Source organism: Saccopteryx leptura, chromosome 9 (genome assembly GCF_036850995.1).
Source record: "Saccopteryx leptura isolate mSacLep1 chromosome 9, mSacLep1_pri_phased_curated, whole genome shotgun sequence".
Taxonomy (NCBI): domain Eukaryota; kingdom Metazoa; phylum Chordata; class Mammalia; order Chiroptera; family Emballonuridae; genus Saccopteryx; species Saccopteryx leptura.
The window spans coordinates 39940234-39962093 of NC_089511.1; the positions used below are offsets into that span (position 1 = coordinate 39940234).

Below are 21860 nucleotides of genomic sequence, written 5' to 3' on the forward strand. Positions count from 1 at the left end.
GGCCCCCTTCCTTGGGGACAAGAAAATGTTTGCTTCATGCTTGAATATCTTCCCGCAGCGCCTGGCCCACGCTAGGTCCGGAGTTGAGGCTGGTTGTGTTATGTTGATTGCAGGCATGTCCCCACTTCAGCCTTTCAGCCTCACTCAATTTACAGAGGGTTAGGAGCCACCATCTGGGGCCTGTCAACCCCAGGGACCACAAGGGATCCTTTCATCTTCGAGCAAAAGCCTGCTCAGATGCCTCTGGCTTACAAGGAAGTGGACACTGGCCCAGAGGCCCTCCTGCCGCTCTGTGTCCCAGTGCTGTGCTGAGCAGGTCCCAGAGAGCAGCCCCTCACTCCCGCCTCTGCTGGTGGGTCTCCTCAGTGCTCCCAGCCCCAGGCAGAAGCAGGGGTGTCTGTATCTGCTGGTTCCCCCCGTTGCATCTCTTTTTATTGCTTTTGTGTCTCATTTACTTATTCCAGCCGCATGATCTCTCTGCTGTTCCTCCAGCCATCAGACCACACCTGTCTGGGCCTTGGCACAGGCTTTGTCCACCCCTGGAACCTGCATAGCCTCTTCCTTCATCTCCTCCATCTCTTTGCTCAAATGTCACCATCCCAGTGAGGCCTTCAGGACCATCTCTCTGATAACACCCCTCCACTGCCCTACTTTATTTTTCTCCATCACACTTATCCCCATGTAAACTGCTAGGTATTTACTTATCCCCACGTAAACTGCTAGGTATTTACTTATTATTTGGTGTGCTGTCTCTGCTTTCCTCCAGTAAGGTGCCACAAAAGCAGTGGTTTTGTGCTCCAGATCCTAAGATAGAGTCAGGTTTACTGTCAGTGCTAAATGTATAGCGGTGAGTGAACGAATGAACCAAGGGGAGCACCCCATCCGTGTCACCTGGAACTCAGAGAGGCAGGTTTCTCCTTATCCTTTTATAAAGCACAGAGAGCGAGCGAACATGAATGCTGAACACAGGGATCCCAAGCAGGATGTGCTGATGGGAGTCCCTTGTGGGAGCAGCACAGGGCCAGGCACACAGTGGTTGAGAAGAGCCATCCAAGTCCATCAACCCCACCTGTTTCCTGTGAGGAGGAAAATTCTGGCTTAAGAGTCAGGGAACAGGCTCAATGCAGGGCATCTTCCTGAGTGAATGTCATTACCACAGCTCTTACATCAGGACGGCTGCTTTAAAGAGAAGCCAAGCTGTCTTAAAAGGACAGTCACTTTGAAAAACAGTCTAGCAGTTTCTCAAAAAGTTAAACATAGAATTCCCATAGTATCTAAAATTTCCTCTTCTGGGTACATATAGAAAATAATTGAAAGCCAGGTCTTAAAGAGATATTGGTATATTCTTGTTCACGGTAGCATTACTCACAATAGCCAAGAGATACAAGCAATGGATAAATACAATATGGTACATTAGTCAGTCTTAAAAAGGGAGGAAATTCTGACACATACTACAATATGGATGAACCTGAGGACATTATGCTAAGTGAGATAAGCCAGTCACGAAAGGGCAAATATGGCGTGATTTCACTCATATGAGGTCCCTAGAGGAGTCAGATTCATAGAGACAGAAAGCAAAATGGTGGTTTCCAGGGACTGGGGGAGAGGGAGAGGGAGTTTGTGTCCAATGGGGGCAGAGTTCCAGTTTAGGAGGTTGAGAAAGTCCCGGAGATGGATGGTGGTGACAGTTGCACAGGAGCGTGAATGTGCTCAATGCCACAGAACTATACACTTAAAAATTATTAAAATGGGAGGTTTTATGTTATATATGTTATTTTACCACAATTTTTAAATGTGTAGTATGTTCACAGCCTAGGTATATGGAAATAGTAACTTTAAAAGAAAAAATAGCCTGACCTGTGGTGGCGCAGTGGATAAAGCGTCGACCTGGAAATGCTGAGGTCGCCGGTTCAAAACCCTGGGCTTGCCTGGTCAAGGCACATATAAGAGTTGATGCTTCCAGCTCCTCCCCCCCCCTTCTCTCTCTGTCTCTCCTCTCTCGCTCTCTGTCTTTCCCTCTCCTCTCTCTAAAAAAAAAAAATTATATATATATTATATATATATATCAACCATGGCCTCACAGCCTGTATCTCAGGGAACACACTTCCCTCCTAGAGACATGAGAGCCACATCTCAGAGATAAAGATGGCACGCTATCTCCTTCCTTCCTGAGCCGCTGCGTCTCCGCCTGAGCACTGACACGGCCTGTGGCCTCTGTCTCTCAGGATGCGCAGGCGGCCTTGGGCCCCTTCGAGCCCTCCTGTCTGCTGCCCACCTGCCGGGATTACTGGACCTACCCGGGCTCCCTCACCACTCCTCCGCTAACTGAGTCGGTCACCTGGATCATCCAGAAAAAGCCCATTGAAGTGGCTCCGAACCAGGTGAGCTGTGCCGTAGAGGGTGTAGTGGGACTGGCTTAAAGAAATTGTTTGACAGTGTAGCTAAGATATTGTGAGCGAGCATCATGGAGTTCTATCCTTTGGTATGTTTGGGAGGTTCCTGCACAAGAAGAATTTTCCAGCTGAAATGCAAGTTTGTTGAGATTGAGCAGAGGTTCCTGAAGTTACAATTTTTTTTTAACTTGAGATAGTAGTGTGTGCGAGAGACAGAGATACAGAGAGAAGCGGGGAGAGAAGGGGAAGAGGAAATTGATATGGCGGGAAACTGTTATAGTTTAGCACTATCTAATCTTCAGTGGTTTAGAGTTCGAACGTGGCAAGTATCCCTAATGACTAATGGTTGAATTTGGTCAATGCTTCCTCTTCAGTCTTTGTCAGGGTAAAGTTACTTTAAAAGAACAGAAGTGACATTATAATTGGGACACAGATCCTAGCCCATAATGGGCCCTCGGTAGGTATTTGTTGGTGAATAAATTAACCAAGTTAGGGATGTCACAGATGAATGTTGGAAAGCCATTAAAGAAATAGGATTGTTGGCCTGACCTGTGGTGGCGCGGTGGATAAAGCGTCAACCTGGAAATGCTGAGGTTGCCGGTTCGAAACCCTGGGCTTGCCTGGTCAAGGCACATATGGAAGTTGATGCTTCCAGCTCTTCCCCCTTCTCTCTCTCTGTTTCTCTCTCTCCCTCTCTCTCTCCTCTCTAAAAAAAATGAATAAATAAAAAAAATTAAAAAAAGAAATAGGATTGTTGAGGAAGAAGAGAACATTTTAGTTTGTTCCACTTTCTCTGAATGATAGAACAGTAAGAAATTAAGACTACAGAGGATTTTCTTACAGACTATATTAAGAAGTTACAGAACTATATATTTTGAGTGAAAATTCCAGATGGATTGTATTAGTCAACTATGGCTATAATTCTACGTAACAAACCACCCCAAAACTCAATGGCATATAACAAGCATTTGTTTTCTGTGCTTGCGGGTCTGTGGGTTGGTGATGAGGCTCTATTTTAGGTTGTGGATGGCTGGGCTTCACAGAAGTTAGTGATTGGTTGGATCAGGCCCAGTGCCTCTCATGCTCCTTGAACCAGTGACTACTAAGGGCGGCTTCTCACGGTAAATGACAAAAATGTAAAAGACAAGCCAAACCATATATGCACACTTCAGGCTTCTACTTGCATCACACCTGCTCACATCCTTTTGGCCAAAACAAGTCGCAATGGCAAGGCCAGAGTCAGTGAGGCAGAGAGGAAGTGAGTGAATACTTACTGAACAGTAAATACCCTAACTTTATCACGTAGATACACACCAAAAACTCATTACTTGTTGTCCCAGTGTCATGATCTGCAATGGTTTTTATTTTCTTCTATTTTTGTATCTAAATAGTCTATCTTTTTTTTAAAAAATAAGTGATGTTACATATGTGTATATATGTATTTTAAAGTTATAGCATCTTTCCCTCTGGAAATCTCAAGAATCAGGAGAAAGTCCATCTGTCTAGGGCAGTTTAAATTTAGGGATGACAACTACACAGCAAGTACGGTGTCACTCTCCCACCCCTGCCCGGGGCAGACATTTCTGATCAATCACAGCAATATTTATCACCTCTGGTTCTAGATGCACTCTTAGAAGGTTCTTCCCGCCTCACGAGTCTATGAAAATCTCATTTAAAAGTCATGGGGGTAGTGGTGGAATGATGCCCTTTGCTTACTTTGAGATGTGGGTTGCAGACTACCTATCATACCCCCAAACCAGAACTGTTGCAGACATCAGGAAGGCCTTGGCGGAAGAATGGCCCTAGTCACCAAGACCCCTCTTTCACTCAACAAACATGTAATAAGCACCTATCCTGTGTCAAGTTTGTAGCAGAAAAGGGTGGGAGAAGGGGAGAAAGGAGAATGTAATACAAAAACAATGATGTCAGTCTCTGCAAACTGTTGTCTGGTGGGAAATGGAAACGTAAGTGAATAGTTTTAAGGCAGAGTGATGATGAGTGAGTATTATATAAAAATACAGAGCAGAAGCTCCTTACCCTGACCAAGGGAACTGGGGAGGTGGTGTATGCACCCCCTGGACACTTGGGAAAGAGATTGCCAAGTGGAGGAGAGGAGAAAGGCTGCATTTTTGAGAAAGTCAAAAACACGTGCAAAAGAACACTGAGTTTGAGTGCATGGGAGAGTGTGTACACCATGCCCAACACAGCTCTAGAGGGAACTTCATCAGCCATGCAGCTCTAACTCGTTCATTAAGTGGTCATTATGTAGATAAAATGTATTAACTCTGTATCAATTAAACTTCTGTATTAATTAAACACAGGAGTTATTCTCACAGAGCTCATTCTGAGAACAAATGAGATGGATGACACATGAAAATAATCTTTTAGTTTCTTGAGTGAAAAGTGAATCAAATGTTACTTTAGCAATTATATTATATACATTAGTTCTTTATTGCTGTGTAACAAATAGCCCCATAAGTTAGTGACTTAAGAAAATAGTAATCACTTATTATCTCTAAGAGTTGTTATGGATCAGAATTTGGGGTGGTTCTTGTCTGGGCTCTCTCATGGAGTTACAGTCACATGTTGACTGGGGCTGCAGTTTTCTGAAAGCTTTCATGGGGCTGGAAGATTCCTTCCCAAAGTGGCTTACACAAGTAACTTGAAAGTTGGTGCTGGCTGTGTGCTCAGTTCCTCTCCACATGGGCCTCCCTATGTGGCTGTTTGCGTGTCCTCACAGCATGGCAGCTGGCTTCTTTAGAGCAAGTGATCTAAGAGACCACAGTGGAATCTGCAATGTCTTTCTTGACATAGTTCAGGAGTCACCCTGTGTCATATTAGCCACACAGGGCCATCCCTGATTCAATGTGGGAAGGGACTGCATAAGACACGAGGGACACTTGGGAGCTGGTTCTCTCTGTCCCTGAACCCAGATTACTCTGGTAGTTTGCTCTCTATTCCAGCTGGCCGCATTCCGCACGCTATTGTTTACTGCACTCGGTGAAGAAGAGAAGACGATGGTGAACAATTACCGCCCACTTCAACCGCTGATGAACCGAAAGGTCCGTTCATCCTTCCAGGCCCCTGAGGAGGGCACCAGATCCTAAATTCATTATATCCAAATCAATGTGTAGAACTGACTTTAAATAGAGGAAGTAGTGTTTCCCAAGTTTCTTGGTGTGGTCACATGTAACCTCTGAAATTAGAGAGATGGAGATTACTGTTTTACTCGGTGTACTTTTCAGTTACAATGAAAAGAATCACTTCAAAGAAGCTTAAGCTGATGGGGAATAGATATCAGGGACACACAGTATCTCATGGGACTCACAGCAGTGCATGGGGACCTCAGGGGGCTGAGCCAGTCCCACCCCCATGACTGAAGTCATCCACCCAGCCCTCTCTCAGTTCTATGCTTTCCTCTCTCCAGGTGGGTGCCCTCTGTTTCTTCTTCACACTCATTGTTCCCCAATAGTCCACAATAGTCCACACTATTGTGTTCAATAGTCCACACTATTGAACACCCCAATAGTTCCCAGGAAAAAGAGTTTGTGTGTCTTGGGGCTACTATAGCAAAATGACCTCCAAAGTAAGAAGTTCAACAACAGAAATGTATTTTCCCACAATTCTAAGACTGGAAGTCCAAGATCAAGGTGCCAACATTGCCAAGTTCTGGTGAGGCCTTTCTCCTTGGTTTGCAGATGGTGCCTTCTCCCTGTGTCCTCACATGGCCTTTCCTCAGTGCATGCTTGCAGAAAGTGAGCATTCCAATTTGTAAGTGTACAGGGTTGTAGAGTTATCACCACCATCCACCACTATAGTTCTCTCCATCATGTAAAACTGAACTGTCTCCATTAAACATTAACTCTCCAGCCTGACAGGCGGTGGCACAGTGGATAGAGTGTCAGACTGGGATGCAGAAGGACCCAGGTTCGAGACTCTGAGGTCTCCAGCTTGAGCACAGGCTCATCTGGTTTGAGCAAAGCTCACCAGTTTGGGCCCAAGGTCGCTGGCTCGAGCAAGGGGTTACTCGGTCTGCTGAAGACCCACAGTAAAGGCATATATGAGAAAGCAATCAATGAAGAACTAAGGTGTTGCAATGAAAAACTGATGACTGATGCTTCTCATTTCTCTCCGTTCCTGTCTGTCTGTCCCTATCTACCCCTCTTCTGACTCTCTGTCCCTGTAAAACAAACAAACAAAAAAAACATTAACTCTCCATTCTCCCCTCCCCCCTAGCCCTAGGCACCCACAATTCTACCTTCTGTCTCTATTATTTTGGATGCTCTAGGAAACAATATGAATAGAATAACACAGTATTTGTCCTTTTGTGACTGCTTTATCTCCCTCAGCATAACGTCCACAAAGTTCATCCATGTTGTAGGATGTGTCAGAATGTCTCTCTTTTTCTTTTTGAAGGCTGACTAATATCCTAATGATAATAGTATTTTTATTTTTGGAACATTTAAAATATTCCCCTCTGGTAGAGATGCAGCTCTATAAACAGCCTAATCATGTTATCTTCCAATATTATCTGACTGTCAGATAAACAATGAAAACCAGCACAGAAAAATTAGCAAATGCTATTCTGTCTACCAAGGGGTAGTGATAAACTCCATCTCATATTGAGATATAAAAAATAAATATACTGTCTGACCAGGTGGTGGCACAGTGGATAGAGCGTTGAACTGGGATGTGGAAGACCCAGGTTCGAGACCCCGAGGTTGCCAGCTTGAGCGTGGGCTCATCTGGTTTGAGAAAAAAAAAATTCACCAGCTTGGATCCAAGGTTGCTGGCTCAAGCAAGGGGTTGCTCAGTCTGCTGAAGGCCCATGGTCAAGGCACATATGAGAAAGCAATCAATGAACAACTAAGGTGTCGCAATGCGCAACAAAAAACTAATGATTGATGCTTCTCATCTCTCCGTTCCTGTCTGTCTGTCCCTGTCTATCCCTCACTCTGACTCTCTCTCTCTGTCTCTGTAAAATAAATAAATAAATAAATAAATAAATAAATAAATAAATAAATAAATAATATACTCATTATGGCCCACAAATAACATCTAAAATCAAAGGGAACCTGTATAATGAATGTGGTTTGTTTTGACAGAGATTTCCATTTTCCCCCAATCATAGAACTCCTTATATTACCAACAATTTACAGTCTGGCTTTGAGGTAGTCAACGTCTGGCAGCGACTGCAGAGAAAGCAATCCTAAACTGCCTCACACACGTGCTTCCCTGGAAAGGGAGAGCTGCTCACGGGCACCCATCACATCGCAGCGCTTTGTGCAGATGTGGCGCAACAAGCTTTTTGTTTTGTTTTACTTAAGATTTTATGTATTTATTTTACAGAGAGAGGAGAGGGGGACTGAGCAAGAACTATCAACTCATAGTTGCTTCAATTTAGTTGTTCATTGCTTGCTTGTTGTGTGTGCCTTGACCGGGCAAGCCCAGGGTTTCAAACCGGCAACCTCAGCGTTCCAGGTCGACACTCTATCCACTGTGCCACCACAGGCCAGGCCACAACGGGCTTTAATGTTGGTTCACAAAGGCTCTGGTGTCATATTTATTTCACCACAAAACAAAAGTTTGGGTGCATCAGTGATGGGCTGAGGCATGGCTGTTGCAGTTGAGCACAGGACTCTGGATAGGCAGATAGCTTCAATCGCCAGAGGCGTACGATGTCCAAGAGGAAAGGAGATATTTTTAAGTTTGGTTGGGACCCAAAAATGTTTCTTGTCTTTTGAGAAAATGTGGCCATTCTGAGTGTCTAGTGAGCGGACTTTAGCTCATAAGGAGAGTTTACTATGGCTGTTGTAACAAATGACCACAATTTGGTGACCTCCTGCCTCCCTCTCAGAAGGACTCTGTGATAACATTGGACTTACTATCTATCCAGAATACTCCAGCATCTCAAAATCTTAAACTTAATTATACCTGCAAAGTTCCTTTACTGTGTAAGGTCACAGGGATGTGACCATCTTGGGCCACTATTCAGTGAACTGTGTATGCAAAACCAGCCTGTAGCAACTTCAGCAGAGCAGCATGCAGCAGCTCTGGGGAAAGGAGATGGACTGAAAAGGCGCAATGGAGTTGGAGCAACTGCTGGGGTAGGTATTGGAAATGTCCCAGAGCTGTACTCTCCTATAGCACTTCCTGTGGTAGAATGACATAGAACTACTGCATTGTCCTACATACAGCAGCGCTTGGCCACTGAGCCCTTGAACTGTGGTCAGTGTGATTGAGAGGCTGGATTTTGATTGTACGTAATTTTAATTAGTTAATATTTAAATGCCACACATGGCCAGCCAGTGGCTACCTTGTTGGGCAGTGCCGCTTAACCTGGACATTCGTTTCATGGGTTTGTACGTATGTAAAAGACCACTGAGGTGAACACTCAATATTCATGCACTTTACATACTTCACAAGGTATATATTGCACCTCAATTTAAAGAAATGCTTTGCTTACCCACTCAAGAGAGAGCTCAGGTTTCTGAGCTTCTGTGGACAGGACGTGAGGCAGCTGGGACGTTGGCTCAAGCACTTCCCAGAATAAGTGAAGCAGTTGGGAGATTGGAAGCATCAGGACACACTGAGGGGCTGCAGAGGCTGCAGAATCAGGGATGTCACCAGAGTCGCTAAGCAGAGGCCAGGCAGACAGGCCCACCCTCGCAGTGTTCCATAGCTACCTACAAAGTGCATCGGGAAACACACTGCCCCCAGGTACCTGGCACCATCAAGAGAAGTCAGCTCTGTTTATGGAGGCAGACCAAGTCATTCATCCTCAACAAAAATAGTTTAAAATAAAATATGTTTGGCTCTTAAAAGGATTGAGTTTGGTGGTGATGCTGGGTGAAAAAAGGATTGGCTCAAAGGAGTCAAAATACAATGTGTCCATAAAGTCATGGTGCACTTTTGACCGGTCACAGGAGAGCAACAAAAGACGATAGAAATGTGAAATCTGCAACAAATAAAAGGAAAACCCTCCCAGTTTCTGTAGGATGATGTGGCAGCATGTGCGCATGCGCAGATGATGACATAACACCGTGTATACAGCGGAGCAGCCCACGGCCATGCCAGTCGAGATGTGGACGGTACAGAGGAAAGTTCAGTGTGTTCTGTGACCAAAGTGCAACGTGAATACCGGCGCGTTTATAACGAAGTGCCACCACATAGGAATAACATTACTGGGTGGGATAAGCAGTTGAAGGAAACCGGCAGTTTGGTGGAGAAACCCTGTTCTGGTAGGCCATCAGTCAGTGACGAGTCTGTAGAGGCTATACGGGATAGCTACATAAGGAGCCCTAAAAAAATCTGTGCGTGAGCCCACATCGAACTGCACTGAATAGGTATGAAACTGGGAGAGTTTTCCTTTTATTTGGTGCAGATTTCACATTTCTACCATCTTTTGTTGCTTTCCTGTGACTGGTCAAAAGTGCACCATGACTTTTCAGACATACTGTAGATACTGATAAAAGAATGTGAACAAAACAGACATGTTTTTGTTCAACTTCTAAGCTGATATCCCTACTTACTGATAATCAATAATTAGGAGTTTAACCAGCAGCGGGGCATGCCACGATCACTAATAGTTCCCACATCTGTAGCTACGTCCCCAGCCAGACAAGGGCTCAGTGTTTTCATACATATTCAGTAATCTTCCACCCTCCTTGTGAGTCTGAACCACAGCCCCAGCCCTGACCCCCAAAGCTTGTGCTACCCTGGGTCTAAGGAATGGTTTTTACAAAGCTCCCAGTGACTGGATTGCATACTAAGGATGAGAGCATGCACTCCCATTCAGTTGTTCTAACAAGTTCTACAAACATTCTATGAAATGGTCTTCATGGGAAAACTGAGGCTCACTTGAGGGGTGGAGACTCTTGCGACCTCTGGGTTGTAGGCAGTCCCCCAGGGCCTGTGCAGCATTTTGCTTTTGACTTCCCTGATGTGCACAGTTAAATTCAGGCTCTGAATACAATAAAAAATAGTCTTGAACTTGGCAATTTAATGAGAAATCATATTCTATAATAACCTGCAGTTGTATCTCCAAATTCCACCCAAAAAAGGCACCTGCTCAGATCTCCTGCAGCTTATGAGGGTAGCATTCTCAGACATGGAAAGAACGACAGTAATTGGAGAGTGGGGTCTTCGAGTTGGATGTGCAAAAAGCAGCCATGTGTCAGTTTTCCATGGGCCATTTCCATGGTGACTTTGAGACAGAGAAAAACCCAGGTGTCCAGAGGAGCCTTGCAGGAGGGAGGGAAAACTACAGCTTCTTGATCTCGGTTCCACTTACCACATGATAATATTGTACATGTCCCAACAAGAATTCCAAAAACAGGTGGGGTGCTTTTCTCTTCATTTTTCCTGTTGATATAGTTCTTTCCTCTGAATGCACAAACGTCTTTGTCTCCTGGTTGACGTTCTCCGTTGTCAGTTATTTTTAAAAACCAGCGTTAACGCTGAGACACAGATTTCCCCAGTAAGCACACCAAGCCTGACGCATTGCAATGAAACCACAAACACGCCGAGAGGAAAGACGTTGATCTCGGCCCTCAAAGCAACAGCACAATAAAACAAACACAGGCGCTTCCACTCCCTGTCCGGAGTGGCAGCCAGGCACGGAAGTCCAAGTCAAGGTCTGTGGGTTTGCGGGATGGCTCTCACTGTGACACCATTGTGGTTTAGGATTGTATTGTAGAATTTCTGGCCCAACTTTTAAAGTTCAAGGCTTCCTCCCTTTGCTTTTATGTTATTTTCTCATTTTGTAAAAATACAAATGAGTGAGAAGCTTGTAGGTTCATAGCAAACTGCTGTCCCTATCCTCCCCTCTCCTTTTCTTGCTGGTTCTTGGGTGATTGAGCGGAATGGGCCACAAGCCTGACTAAATCCCCTCCTCATTGCCCACCATGGGAAAAATCCACAGTTCTCATGTGGTGACCCGGGCTCACTTTCGCCATCCCCTCCCTGTTGCCCATTCTGTGCCAACCAGGAATCTGGCCACTCCCCACAGCTGGTCCTGGCCGGCTGGACCTACCCTCTTCCACCTGCTCCCAACTGCTCCTCCTTCTGCTATCAGCTGAAACACCCCACTCCTCACAGAGGCCTCCTGGGGACTCCCAGACTGCACCTGGTACACAGTTATCCCCAGCAATAAAGGGGTACCTTGTCCCTTAGGGCTTGTCTCTTTTCCTGAAAGGCACCCGCTGACCCCATCTCAGTAAACAGCACTTCCATCCACCCAGCACCCAGGCCAGCCTTGGGGAAACCTCTCATGGCACCTATTCCCCACCCTCCAGGTATCGGTGGGTCCTGTTGGCAGCACCCCTATTCTGTTGCATATTTCAGACCCACTCACTGTTCTCCACTTCCTCTGTGACTGCTACAAGGCGGCCCCATCTCTAGCCAGAATTACATCGCTAGCCTCCTGGTTTTGCCACTTCTTTCCAGGGTCTGCCTATGCCCACCTACTCCATTCTTCTCTTGGCAGTACAGAGGTTTGGGAGGGGAAATGTCAACTTGACTATCTGCCTCCCTGTTCAAAACTGAGACTTGCTTTTCCACTTGGAATTGAGCACAAGCTTTTTCCTTCCATATCGACCTCTGCACAGAGGGCTCTTCGCTTGGCTGGCTGTCCCCATAGTTATTTGCATGAGTCACCCGCACCCTCAACCTCCTTCTCAGCCTCTGCCGTGGCCACAGGCCTCCCTGCCATCCTCAACCCCCACTGCTTGGACCCGGACTCATCTCCGTCCACAGTTAGCATGTTACCATGCTTGTTAGCTGCTCACCACGGTTTCTCACTCTGGGAGGTTAGCCCTGAGAGGGTGGTGTCTTCACACACCTGCTTGCTCACAGCACCAAATAAACACTCATTCAATAGAAAGTGAATGAGCTGCTCCAGCTGATGAAGCTCAGTGCCCCTTGCCATTCCCAATTAGCAGCGTGGGCTCTCACCTCGGTGCCTTCAGTCCTACTGTCCTCTCCTCTGGGAACGCGCTTCTCCTCAGGCTCTGCTTGTGAACATATTTCTATCATTCAGGCTCAGCTGAAGTGCCTTCTCTTTTGTAATATTTTCACAAAATCAGCCCCACTCTAGGAGAAGTCACCTTCTCCTCTGTGCTGCTGCGCATCCTGCTGCTGTGTGTGAGAGTGAGTGTGGGGGCGGGCGTGGGTCAGCGCGGAGCGCTACGGAGTAGCCGCGGTGTGTGGGCTCTCACAGTAGAGGCACTGTGTACGGTGGTGAACATTTAAGTCTAGGATTGAACTCTCAGCTCCCAAATCTGCCTTCGGAGATCTGACCTTCTCTCTCTGAGCTGGTGTGTTTGGCATCTGCCCTGTGGCCTTGTGTCCAAAACTGAGAGGAAGGCCAAGTAGCTGGAGTGAGCAATTCCGGAAACTCTGTGTGCAAAGAACGCAAGTCTCTCCAAACTCGACAGAATTACAAGAACAGCTTCCTAGTGCACGTGCACCTAGGTTAGTACCGCTCAGTGCCGGGATGTGACTCGTGAGATGAGTTCTCCCTGAAGTCCAGGGCAAGGTGAGAGCAAGTTCAATGTGAGAGTCAACTTGTCCTGGCTTCCATTTCTATGGAAATGTTCAAATGTATGCCAACAGGAAAAAAAGTCTTCTGTTTCTGCCATCCTTAAGATATACTCACCAAGTGTTCCATTGAAGATTAAGGCTGTGTGTATTTTCAGTGTCAAGGGTATTCCCTTCATCAGAATTTCCTGTGTCAGTTGTAGATTTTTGGGTTACTTTTTAGTAAAAATGAAATAGGGAAATTATTTTTAAGTAAAATAAAATCTTTTGACCCTTTTTTACTGAATTCTGAAAATTCGGAAGGGCCCACCCTATAGGGGCTATAGATCCCTGAACACACCCACATAAATCAAACAAAACATCAAACAATAGGCTTTTTATATTTCAACCTTACATATTCCTTGATTTTTTTTTTCTTTTTTCTGAAGTTGGAAACAGGGAGGCAGTCAGACAGACTCCCACATGCACCCAACCGGGATCCACCCGGCATGCCCACCAGGGGACAGTGCTCTGCCCATCTGGGGCGTCGCTCTGTTGCAACCAGAGCCATTCTAGCGCCTGAGGCAGAGGCGGTGGAGCCATTCTCAGCGCCCAGGCCAACTTTGCTCCAATGGAGCTTGGCTGCGGGAGGGGAAGAGAGAGACAGAGAGGAAGGAGAGGGGGAGGGGTGGAGAAGCAGATGGGGGCTTCTCCTGTGTGCCCTGGCTGGGAATCGAACCCGGGACTCCTGCACACCAGGCTGACGCTCTACCACTGAGCTAACCGGCCAGGGCCTCCTTGATATTTTTTTCAGTGTTTCAAGATGAAACATATAACATCACTCCAATTTAATGTCCCACCAGTATGTACCAGTTACTGTGCAAGACAAGTGGGGTACATCAGTGGACGAAACTATAAAGCACCCAGACCCTGGGCCTGGTGAAGCTTGAATCCGTGGGGTAGACAGTACCAAGATGGTGGGTGTAATAAGCATATATGGAATATGCTAGAGGTGACCAGAGCTCCAGATAAAGCAGATTGGAGGCAGGGAGCCAGGTACCAGGTCAGGGTGGTCTCCCTGAGAAGTAGATATCTGAGCAAAGACTGGCAGGAGGGGAGAGGAGGAGCTGTGCAGAACCTGGGGATGGTTTCTGAAAAGTTACAGAGCAGCAGAAAGACCAGTGTGGCCAAGATGAAGTGAGGGGGAGCAGAAGAGTCAGGAGAGGAGGAATCAGAGGGGACAGGTCCAGAAGGGTCTTGGGAACCACTTAAAGATGGGGCTTCACTCGAGGGCAGTGAGGACGCTTCAGAGCAGGCACATCTCACTTGTGTCCTCACAGAAAGGAGACGCATGTGAACTGCAAACTGCCCGTGCAAAGCCATGCAGTGGTGGTGAGCAGATTGGAAGCTGGAGACCTTTGTCCTGTGATCCAGCCCTGCTGGCTAGTGGGTTCCGAGAGAAAGTGAGGTGTTGACGATAAAGCCAAGATGCTTGTTGCCAACAGTTCAGAGGAAAAATTTGTCCTCAGTGGCCCAGGAAGGCGGGGGGTGAAAGCTTGGGGGAAAAGGCGGAGAAATCTGATAAGGCTAGAGATCTTCCATTCCCTGCACCTCCGACTTCTTCTTCTCGTTTTAACTTGTGAGAGCTACACTTTAGATAAGTCGTAGCTTGTTTTTCCATCTCCCACTCATTTCTTGAATGTAAAAAGGGCAAAATGCAGTAAAAAAAAAAAGTTGGGGGTGAGGTGGGCAAATGCATTGCTGAATGGAGGAAGAGGAAAATGGTTGGGACCAGGTCCTTGATCCCCATGGGCCGAAGGGAGCCAGAGTGCAGTTGGGATGACATGTAGTAGTCCCAGACTGGAGTGCGCACACACTATTGGGCACAGTGAGCAGGATCTCCTCAGGAGGCCACCTGGTTTCTCCAAAGGGAGCTCTCCAGTCACACGGGAGTTGAGAACAGAAGTAGCCAATGGCCATGTCCACTTGGGATGGAATTGTCAACAGGGACAGGACGGATGGTGCTGGGGCCCCCTCACCCAGTCCTTGCAACTTCTTTCCTGCTGGCCTGAGCTGGCAACCAGGAGCTGACTGACCACTTGGAGCTACCTCATCCCCCTAGACCCCACACTTCACGCCACAATCCATGAGAAGACCAGGTGCCAAATGTCCTGGAGATGGCCAGTCTAAGGAGGGAGGAACCCCTGGGTCCTTCCGATTTGCAAGCTATATCAGCATCTGCAGGAACTGTGTGGACTGTGGAGGCTACCCGGTGTGGCCTCGGGACCTCTGCAGGGCAACATTGCATCCGTTCTGGCAGGGCAGGTGTCCTGGTTGCCTGAGAAAAGGACACAGTGCAGCTGCAGCATTTAATGCCCACCCTGGGTCTGAAGCTAGGCTTGGCCACTTATTATACTTACTAATTGCCTTATTTCTCCAGCACAAATACTCACTACTAATACGGTCTAACTATGGTTGACGCAAGAATTAATGACATAAAATATCTATAAGTCCTGGCCTGTGATTGCTATTGTAGCAGCAAATGGCCGCAAGTGGAGGATGATAAGCTGCCCAGACAACTTGATAGAGGAAGAAGGATTTATTAGTAGCCAGCAGAGCATGTGGGGCTAGTAGCACCAAAGCACAAGCTCCCCAAAGTTAGTTTTTCTGAATCTTCTATACCTCTACAGCTTTAGTTTTTACGTGACAAGTGCCTGATTTCTTTGACTTTTTTGTCTACAGACCTACATGACTTTTGTGTCTCCAGGAGGGGAGGGGGTAAGTGAGGAGGTTTGGACCGTCTGTCCTTGACTGTTCACATATCCCGTTTTTCTTGCTGTTTGCTGCAAGTTTATTTCAGGGAACTGATGAAAGGGGCTACAGCTGTGGTTTGTTACTTTTCAGAATTCCTCAGTCAGCCCTTCCTCCCTCAGTCCGAAACCCTGAGGTCACTGGCTTGAGTGTAAGATCACAGACATTGCAGACCCACTCCCCTGCATTCTTCTGGTTTCTCCCCTCTCACTATCATCAGGGCTGGGGAAACTTTCCTCTTGCCACTCAGGTTCTTCTGACTGGTAGAATAATTCAAACAACGTTCAGCAGACTAACAGGAGAAAATAAAAATGTTAATATATGTACATGAGAAATTCATATAAGCTTGAAATTTCTAAAGATGGTGAGACAACCTTGGGTACATGACAATTTGGATAACAGAGAATGGGGGGAAGTGGGGTCTTAGATTTCAGAAATGAGGATGGGCAATTTACAGCTAGTGGAAGAAGAGATGAACGCACACTGGCAGGTACATTTTTGCTAGGCAACTCAGGAACAACGGGATTCAGGGGGTATCGAGTAACCACACTTAGAGTCTTACCGTGATTAATTATGCCAAAGTTCCCTTCCTGAAGCAGGTTTTTCTATCTGAATCTCTTTAAGAAAAAGGGAAAGTGGCCCTGGCCGGTTGGCTCAGCGGTAGAGCGTCGGCCTGGCGTGCGGGGGACCCGGGTTCGATTCCCGACCAGGGCACATAGGAGAAGCGCCCATTTGCTTCTCCACCCCCCCCCTCCTTCCTCTCTGTCTCTCTCTTCCCCTTCCGCAGCCAAGGCTCCATTGGAGCAAAGATGGCCCGGGTGCTGGGGATGGCTCCTTGGCCTCTGCCCCAGGCACTAGAGTGGCTCTTGTCGTGGCAGAGTGACGCCCCGGAGGGGCAGAGCATCGCCCCCTGGTGGGCAGAGCGTCGCCCCTGGTGGGCGTGCCGGGTGGATCACGGTCGAGTGCATGCGGGAGTCTGTCTGACTGTCTCTCCCCGTTTCCAGCTTCAGAAAAATACGAAAAGAAAAAAAAAAAGAAAAAGAAAAAGAAAAAGGGAAAGTAAAAAGCTCTTCCTAGGTTTGTTGGGTGTTAAATGATTGCAGTTACAAATAATCTGCCTGCCAGGGTGGTACATACTGGGATACTCACTCTGGACCCCCACAAGTTCCCCTTCTGAAACTCCTCTAAGTGTGTTCCATATAAAAATCAGCTGGGGGCAGTGAGGAGAAGTTGAGTTAGTAGTTGAGTGGTGAGGGAGCTGCAAAGAGAAAAAAGAACATAGGTGAACAGGATGATAAACAAATAAAAAATAACCAAATGGAGTACATTTCCCCACATCTCATTAAACTAATCCCCATTTTGGGGAATAAAGCAGTCCAATAAAATATCTTTGCTTCATTTATCTGATGGAAAGTATTAATTATTTCTTTTAACAGATTTAAGTTACACACTACCTGTTCCGTTTGGTTTACATAGAATATTTTTCACCAATGGTTGTATAAGCTCCTCCTTGTTGGGCAGTCAGTATACCTAGCGATTTGAGGGAACTACAGAGCTGAAACCATTAACTTCTGACTGAAGTTTCTTCTGAGTCTGTATAGTAGCACTGAACTCTGGATTCATTACCTGGAGAGATTCTAGATTGCTTTTCCCAATTCATAATCTCCCATGCTGGGGAATAACACTTGTAACGCTGAAAGAATTTAGAGCTGCGAGTGTGTCTCTGAAAGCCTTCTACAAGATGTTCAACAGATGTTTTTGGATGTTCTGCTTTTTGAGGACATAATTCAACTTCTGACCAATTCACTATAGGAGGAGAGACCTCCATTATCACTCCTATTAACCTTTGAATGTCAACTTCTAGTTGAGCCATCTCCTGCTCATTTACAGGAGGGCCTGGGATGAGGTCTGGCCATCTGTTCCCCTATGAGGAGAACAGGTGGTCATCTGGTCTGTCTGAATATTACTGTATAATTGACTGCAACTACTCCCCTTCGCAGCTAATCCAGATCTCTGTGCTTGGAGTTATGAATAGCTATTGATCTTTCTAATTCCTCTCTGAACTGTGTTGGATCTTCTGAAAGAGAGGGTACGAGGGTTTTACAACTTTAAAGATTAGCTGCTATCCAGGGGACATGTCTTCTTGGTGGTGGGGGGAAAGGATATATCTGCAAGGAACATTGCATATGAATAGCTGAAGTTGGTAAGGCCTGTTTATGAAGTCCTGGAAAACAGAAGAAACCAAAGGGGACAGCAGAGTGAGCTTTCCTGCCCCTCCTGACTTTCAGCCTTTATACAAATTACCCGGCTGCCTCTTGGCTTGAGGTCAGGCCTGAATGCCTTCTCTGAGTAAGTGTTGTAAAGAAAGGGAGCTGGGCATGTAAGGGTCTTCTGGGGAGGATGGAGAATATTTAGGATTTAAGAGGTCTGATGGGGGAGCTGAAGTTAGGTTTTGGGGGGAGCGTCATTTAGACCCGAGATTTCTGAACAGTCAGGACAGGGAGTATCTATGCGAGAAGAAGTGAATTACATCAGATTTGTTTTTTCATTTTTTCTCTAAGTCTCACTTCTTTAATTGTATCAAGGGGATCTTTTAAACCAGGTGTTATGCTTCTTGTGTTCTCTTTTCAATCTAATCTTCCTATAAATACCAAAGGCAGCTGCTTATTATGAGAACTTTCTAAAATTTGCTTTAAATATAGAAGTTTCTCCAATTCAAAATTTTGTTGCTGCTGACCTGTGGTGGTGCAGTGGATAAAGTGTCAACCTGGAAACGCTGAGGTTGCCGGTTCAAAACCCTGGGCTTGCCTGGTCAAGGCACATATGGGAGTTGATGCTTCCTGCTCCCCGTCCCCACCCCCGTCTCTCTCTCTCCTCTCTAAAATGAATAAATAAAGTCTGTAAAAAATAAATAAATAAATAAAATAATAATAATAAAAAAGAAATTTTGTTGCCTGGTCATTGATGGACAGGACCCTCAACAGTACTGTATATTTATTCCAATAGCAACTCATTCCATAAGTCTTTTAATGGAAAGACCCAGGGTTAACTTTCCAGCCTTACAGTAAATTTTTACCATGGACACTAAAGGCATCCCTGGAGTGGGCTCATAGTGTGCCCCCATAATCCAAAAATTCACTCCCGAAGAAAGTCAGAGAAGGCACAGACCTTCATTACACAGGCGGCAAGGATGATAGCAGATACAATGTCTTGGATCTTCCACAAAATATGGGATGCTTCTAGCCACAGACCCGCTAATTTGTGGCACCAGGCAGGCACTACTAAAAATGAGATTTTTCCAGCAGTGACAATTAACAAAGGTTTAGACAACACAGGCCTCTTATCGCTTGGGATCCCTTGTGACAAACTCCCTTAGAGCTGACACAGCTGCACAAAGAGACACTTGAAAGCCCAGTCTATTCCACTGGCCACCAAGTTCATCCCAGAAGTACACCGTCTGGTCTCCAGATGGTGGAGACCAGAGAAAAAATTTTCACTGGTTACTAAACCAAGGTCTTAGAACATAGGATGAGATTAAAAAAAAAAAGTCACCCAATTTTTATATAGGGACCCATAATCAAGTTTGTCTGAAAACCACCAGTTTGGAGAAAAACGCTTAAACCCCAGTCTGTAAGGTTGGCTTGAACAACAGGCTTACAGGGAGTCTCTGCCTGTGTTCTATTCCTATGGCATTTCTTTCTTATGACAAACAACACAAAAGCCATAGATGGGGGCTGGGGAGGAGACTATCTCCAGAAGAAAAGAATCAATACAGAAAACCCAAGAGTCATTAGGCCCAAGAAGCTAGCTTCCTAAATATTTTCTACCAATCTAAATGTAGGAGAGAGAAAAAGGACTCTCATCACTTCTAACTTCTATAGAACCCTGCAACAAAAGACCAGAGAGGGTGACAGGGCAAACGAAAAACAATGCCCACCTCTGCCAGCAAAGATCCATACTCTCTCAGTGGCGCCGTCCTGAAGCCAGAAGTATCCCAGCCAGTAACACTCCTGGCTGGATTGGCAAATATTTATGGCTGAGGAAACTTTCCCCTCAACCCCTCAGTTCTCCTGGAAGAGCTAATGATGCAAACAATATACACAACAGATTAACAGGACAAAAATCAAAATTTTAATATATGTATACTGGGACTTCACATAAGAATGAAAATTCCAAAGACAGTGAGGCAATATTGAGTATATGTGAGATTTTGAACAATGCAGAAAAGGGAGGGAAGGGGTCTTAGGTTTCAGAAGTGAGAATGGACGATTTATTGCTAGTTGCGGAAGAGCTGAACACGCATGGCAGGTACAGTTTTGCTAGGCAACTCAGGAACAAAGGGAACCAGGGGTATCTAGTAAGTGTGTTCGGAACCTTCCTAACGCTACGGTGAAAATGCTTATGGTGATTGATTATGCCAAGGTTCCCTTCCTGAAACAAGTTTTCCTCTCTGAATAGGTTTAAGAAAAATGGAAAATAACACCTCCTGAGTTTTTTGGACTTTAGTTGATTTCAGTTTGAAATAATCTGCCTGCCAGGGTGGCACATTCCAGGGACACTTGCTCCCTCACGGTATGTACCCACATCTGATGGGAAACAGAATCTAATTTTGGATATCACTAAGGGCGATCCCACCTTTTCAAGCATGCAGACAGGAAAAAATAACAGTTGAGCACAATAAAAGCATGGCCTTTTAAAACAAATTTCCAAGAGAAAAAGGGACACTTGCTACATGAAAAGAACACAAACATTTCTCCCATATGGCTGAGAACAAACCTAGCAGGGCAGCCACATGAGGAGGGGCAAGCTTCCACATCAATGATTTTTCAGGTACATATTTTCTGGGGAAAAAAATGAGTTCAAAAGAAGAGCAAAGATCTAATAAGGCTATAAATACTCAGGCCTGGAATGCTGAGGAACCAGGTTCGAGACTCCAAGGTTGCTGGCTTGAGCACAGGCTCACCAGTTTGAGTGCAGGGTCACTGGCTTGAGCGTGGGATCATAGACATGACCAGTAGATGGCACTCTTTGCTAAGATTTTAGATCTAGGACAAGGCAAGCGAGCCATGAACGGCACATATTTTAAAATGTAATTCCATGAGAGCCGTACAATGACCCGTGTATGTTAAGCATTATCCAATAAAAATTTGGTGTTGTCCCGGAGGACAGTTGTGATTGGCTCTAGCCACCCGCAACCATGAACATGAGCAGTAGGAAATGAATGGATTGTAATACAGAGAATGTTTTATATTTTTAACATTATTATTTTTTTTATTAAAGATTTGTCTGCGAGCCAGTTGCAGCCATCAAAAGAGCCACATCTGGCTCGTGGGCCATAGGTTCCCGACCCCCAATCTAGGACATTCATATGATAACTAATCAACAGTGGTAGCACAACAGTGAGATCTTGGGATCCCGTGAGATCTTGTCACCCTTCCAGCTATTAAGATCTCCTGCAGCCTTGGTTGGATAGATTGTTGGTTAGAGTGTTGCCATGATGCACAAAGGTTGCAGGATCTATCCCTAGTGAGGGCACATACAGGAATGGATTGGATCAATGTTTCTGCCTGTCTCTCTCTCTCTCTCTCTCCTGTCTTCTCTAAAATCTCCTGCAACTTCCCAAAAGCCCCGCAAGGGATGCACCAAATTTCAATGCACATGTGTTCTCTTCCTCTGTAAATTCTCACTCCAGAAAAGCAGGATTGGGCCAGCCTGGTTTCTTCAGACTGTCTAGGCCCTTTTTATATACCCTTAGCTTACCATAGCTGTAATTCTATACTTCCATGTCTGATTACTGATTGCTACTCTCTGTTACTGGAGGTGGCACTCACTGTTGTGTGCCTGGAGCCCAGTGCAGTGACCAACACAGGAGATATACACACTGAAGGTGTCAGCTGTGTGAATCCCAACGAAAGTGCTTGATACCTGCCCTTAGAGCTTTGCCAAATGATGACCTTCCTTGCGAAACTGGAATCCATCCTGCAATTTTCAAGACTTAGCTGTTATGAATGACAAAAACCTAACAGTCTGGAGGTGAATAAATCGCAGGAATAAAGGTGGCAGAATGACTAAAAATACACAAAAGTTTAGGGATCTTTAGAAGAATGGGGTTCCAGCTCACTTACTGGTCAAAGTTAT

The 21860-nt window shown here is 45.8% G+C and overlaps 1 protein-coding gene across 2 annotated transcripts in view; it reads left to right on the top strand.

The window, feature by feature from the left end:
- CA5A (carbonic anhydrase 5A) overlaps nt 1-6256 on the top strand; it is a 40994-nt gene extending 34738 nt beyond the window's left edge. Inside the window, exons 6-8 of one of the 2 annotated variants that reach the window (XM_066348536.1) lie at nt 2226-2381; nt 5357-5455; nt 6017-6256. In XM_066348536.1, coding sequence (XP_066204633.1) covers nt 2226-2381; nt 5357-5455; nt 6017-6022 — 261 coding nt within the window. In that variant the 3' untranslated portion in view covers nt 6023-6256. Of the gene's footprint in view, nt 1-2225; nt 2382-5356; nt 5846-6016 lie in introns of those variants that run through there. The other variant, XM_066348535.1, reaches the window with a different exon arrangement.
- Nucleotides 6257-21860: the final 15604 nt, after the last annotated feature.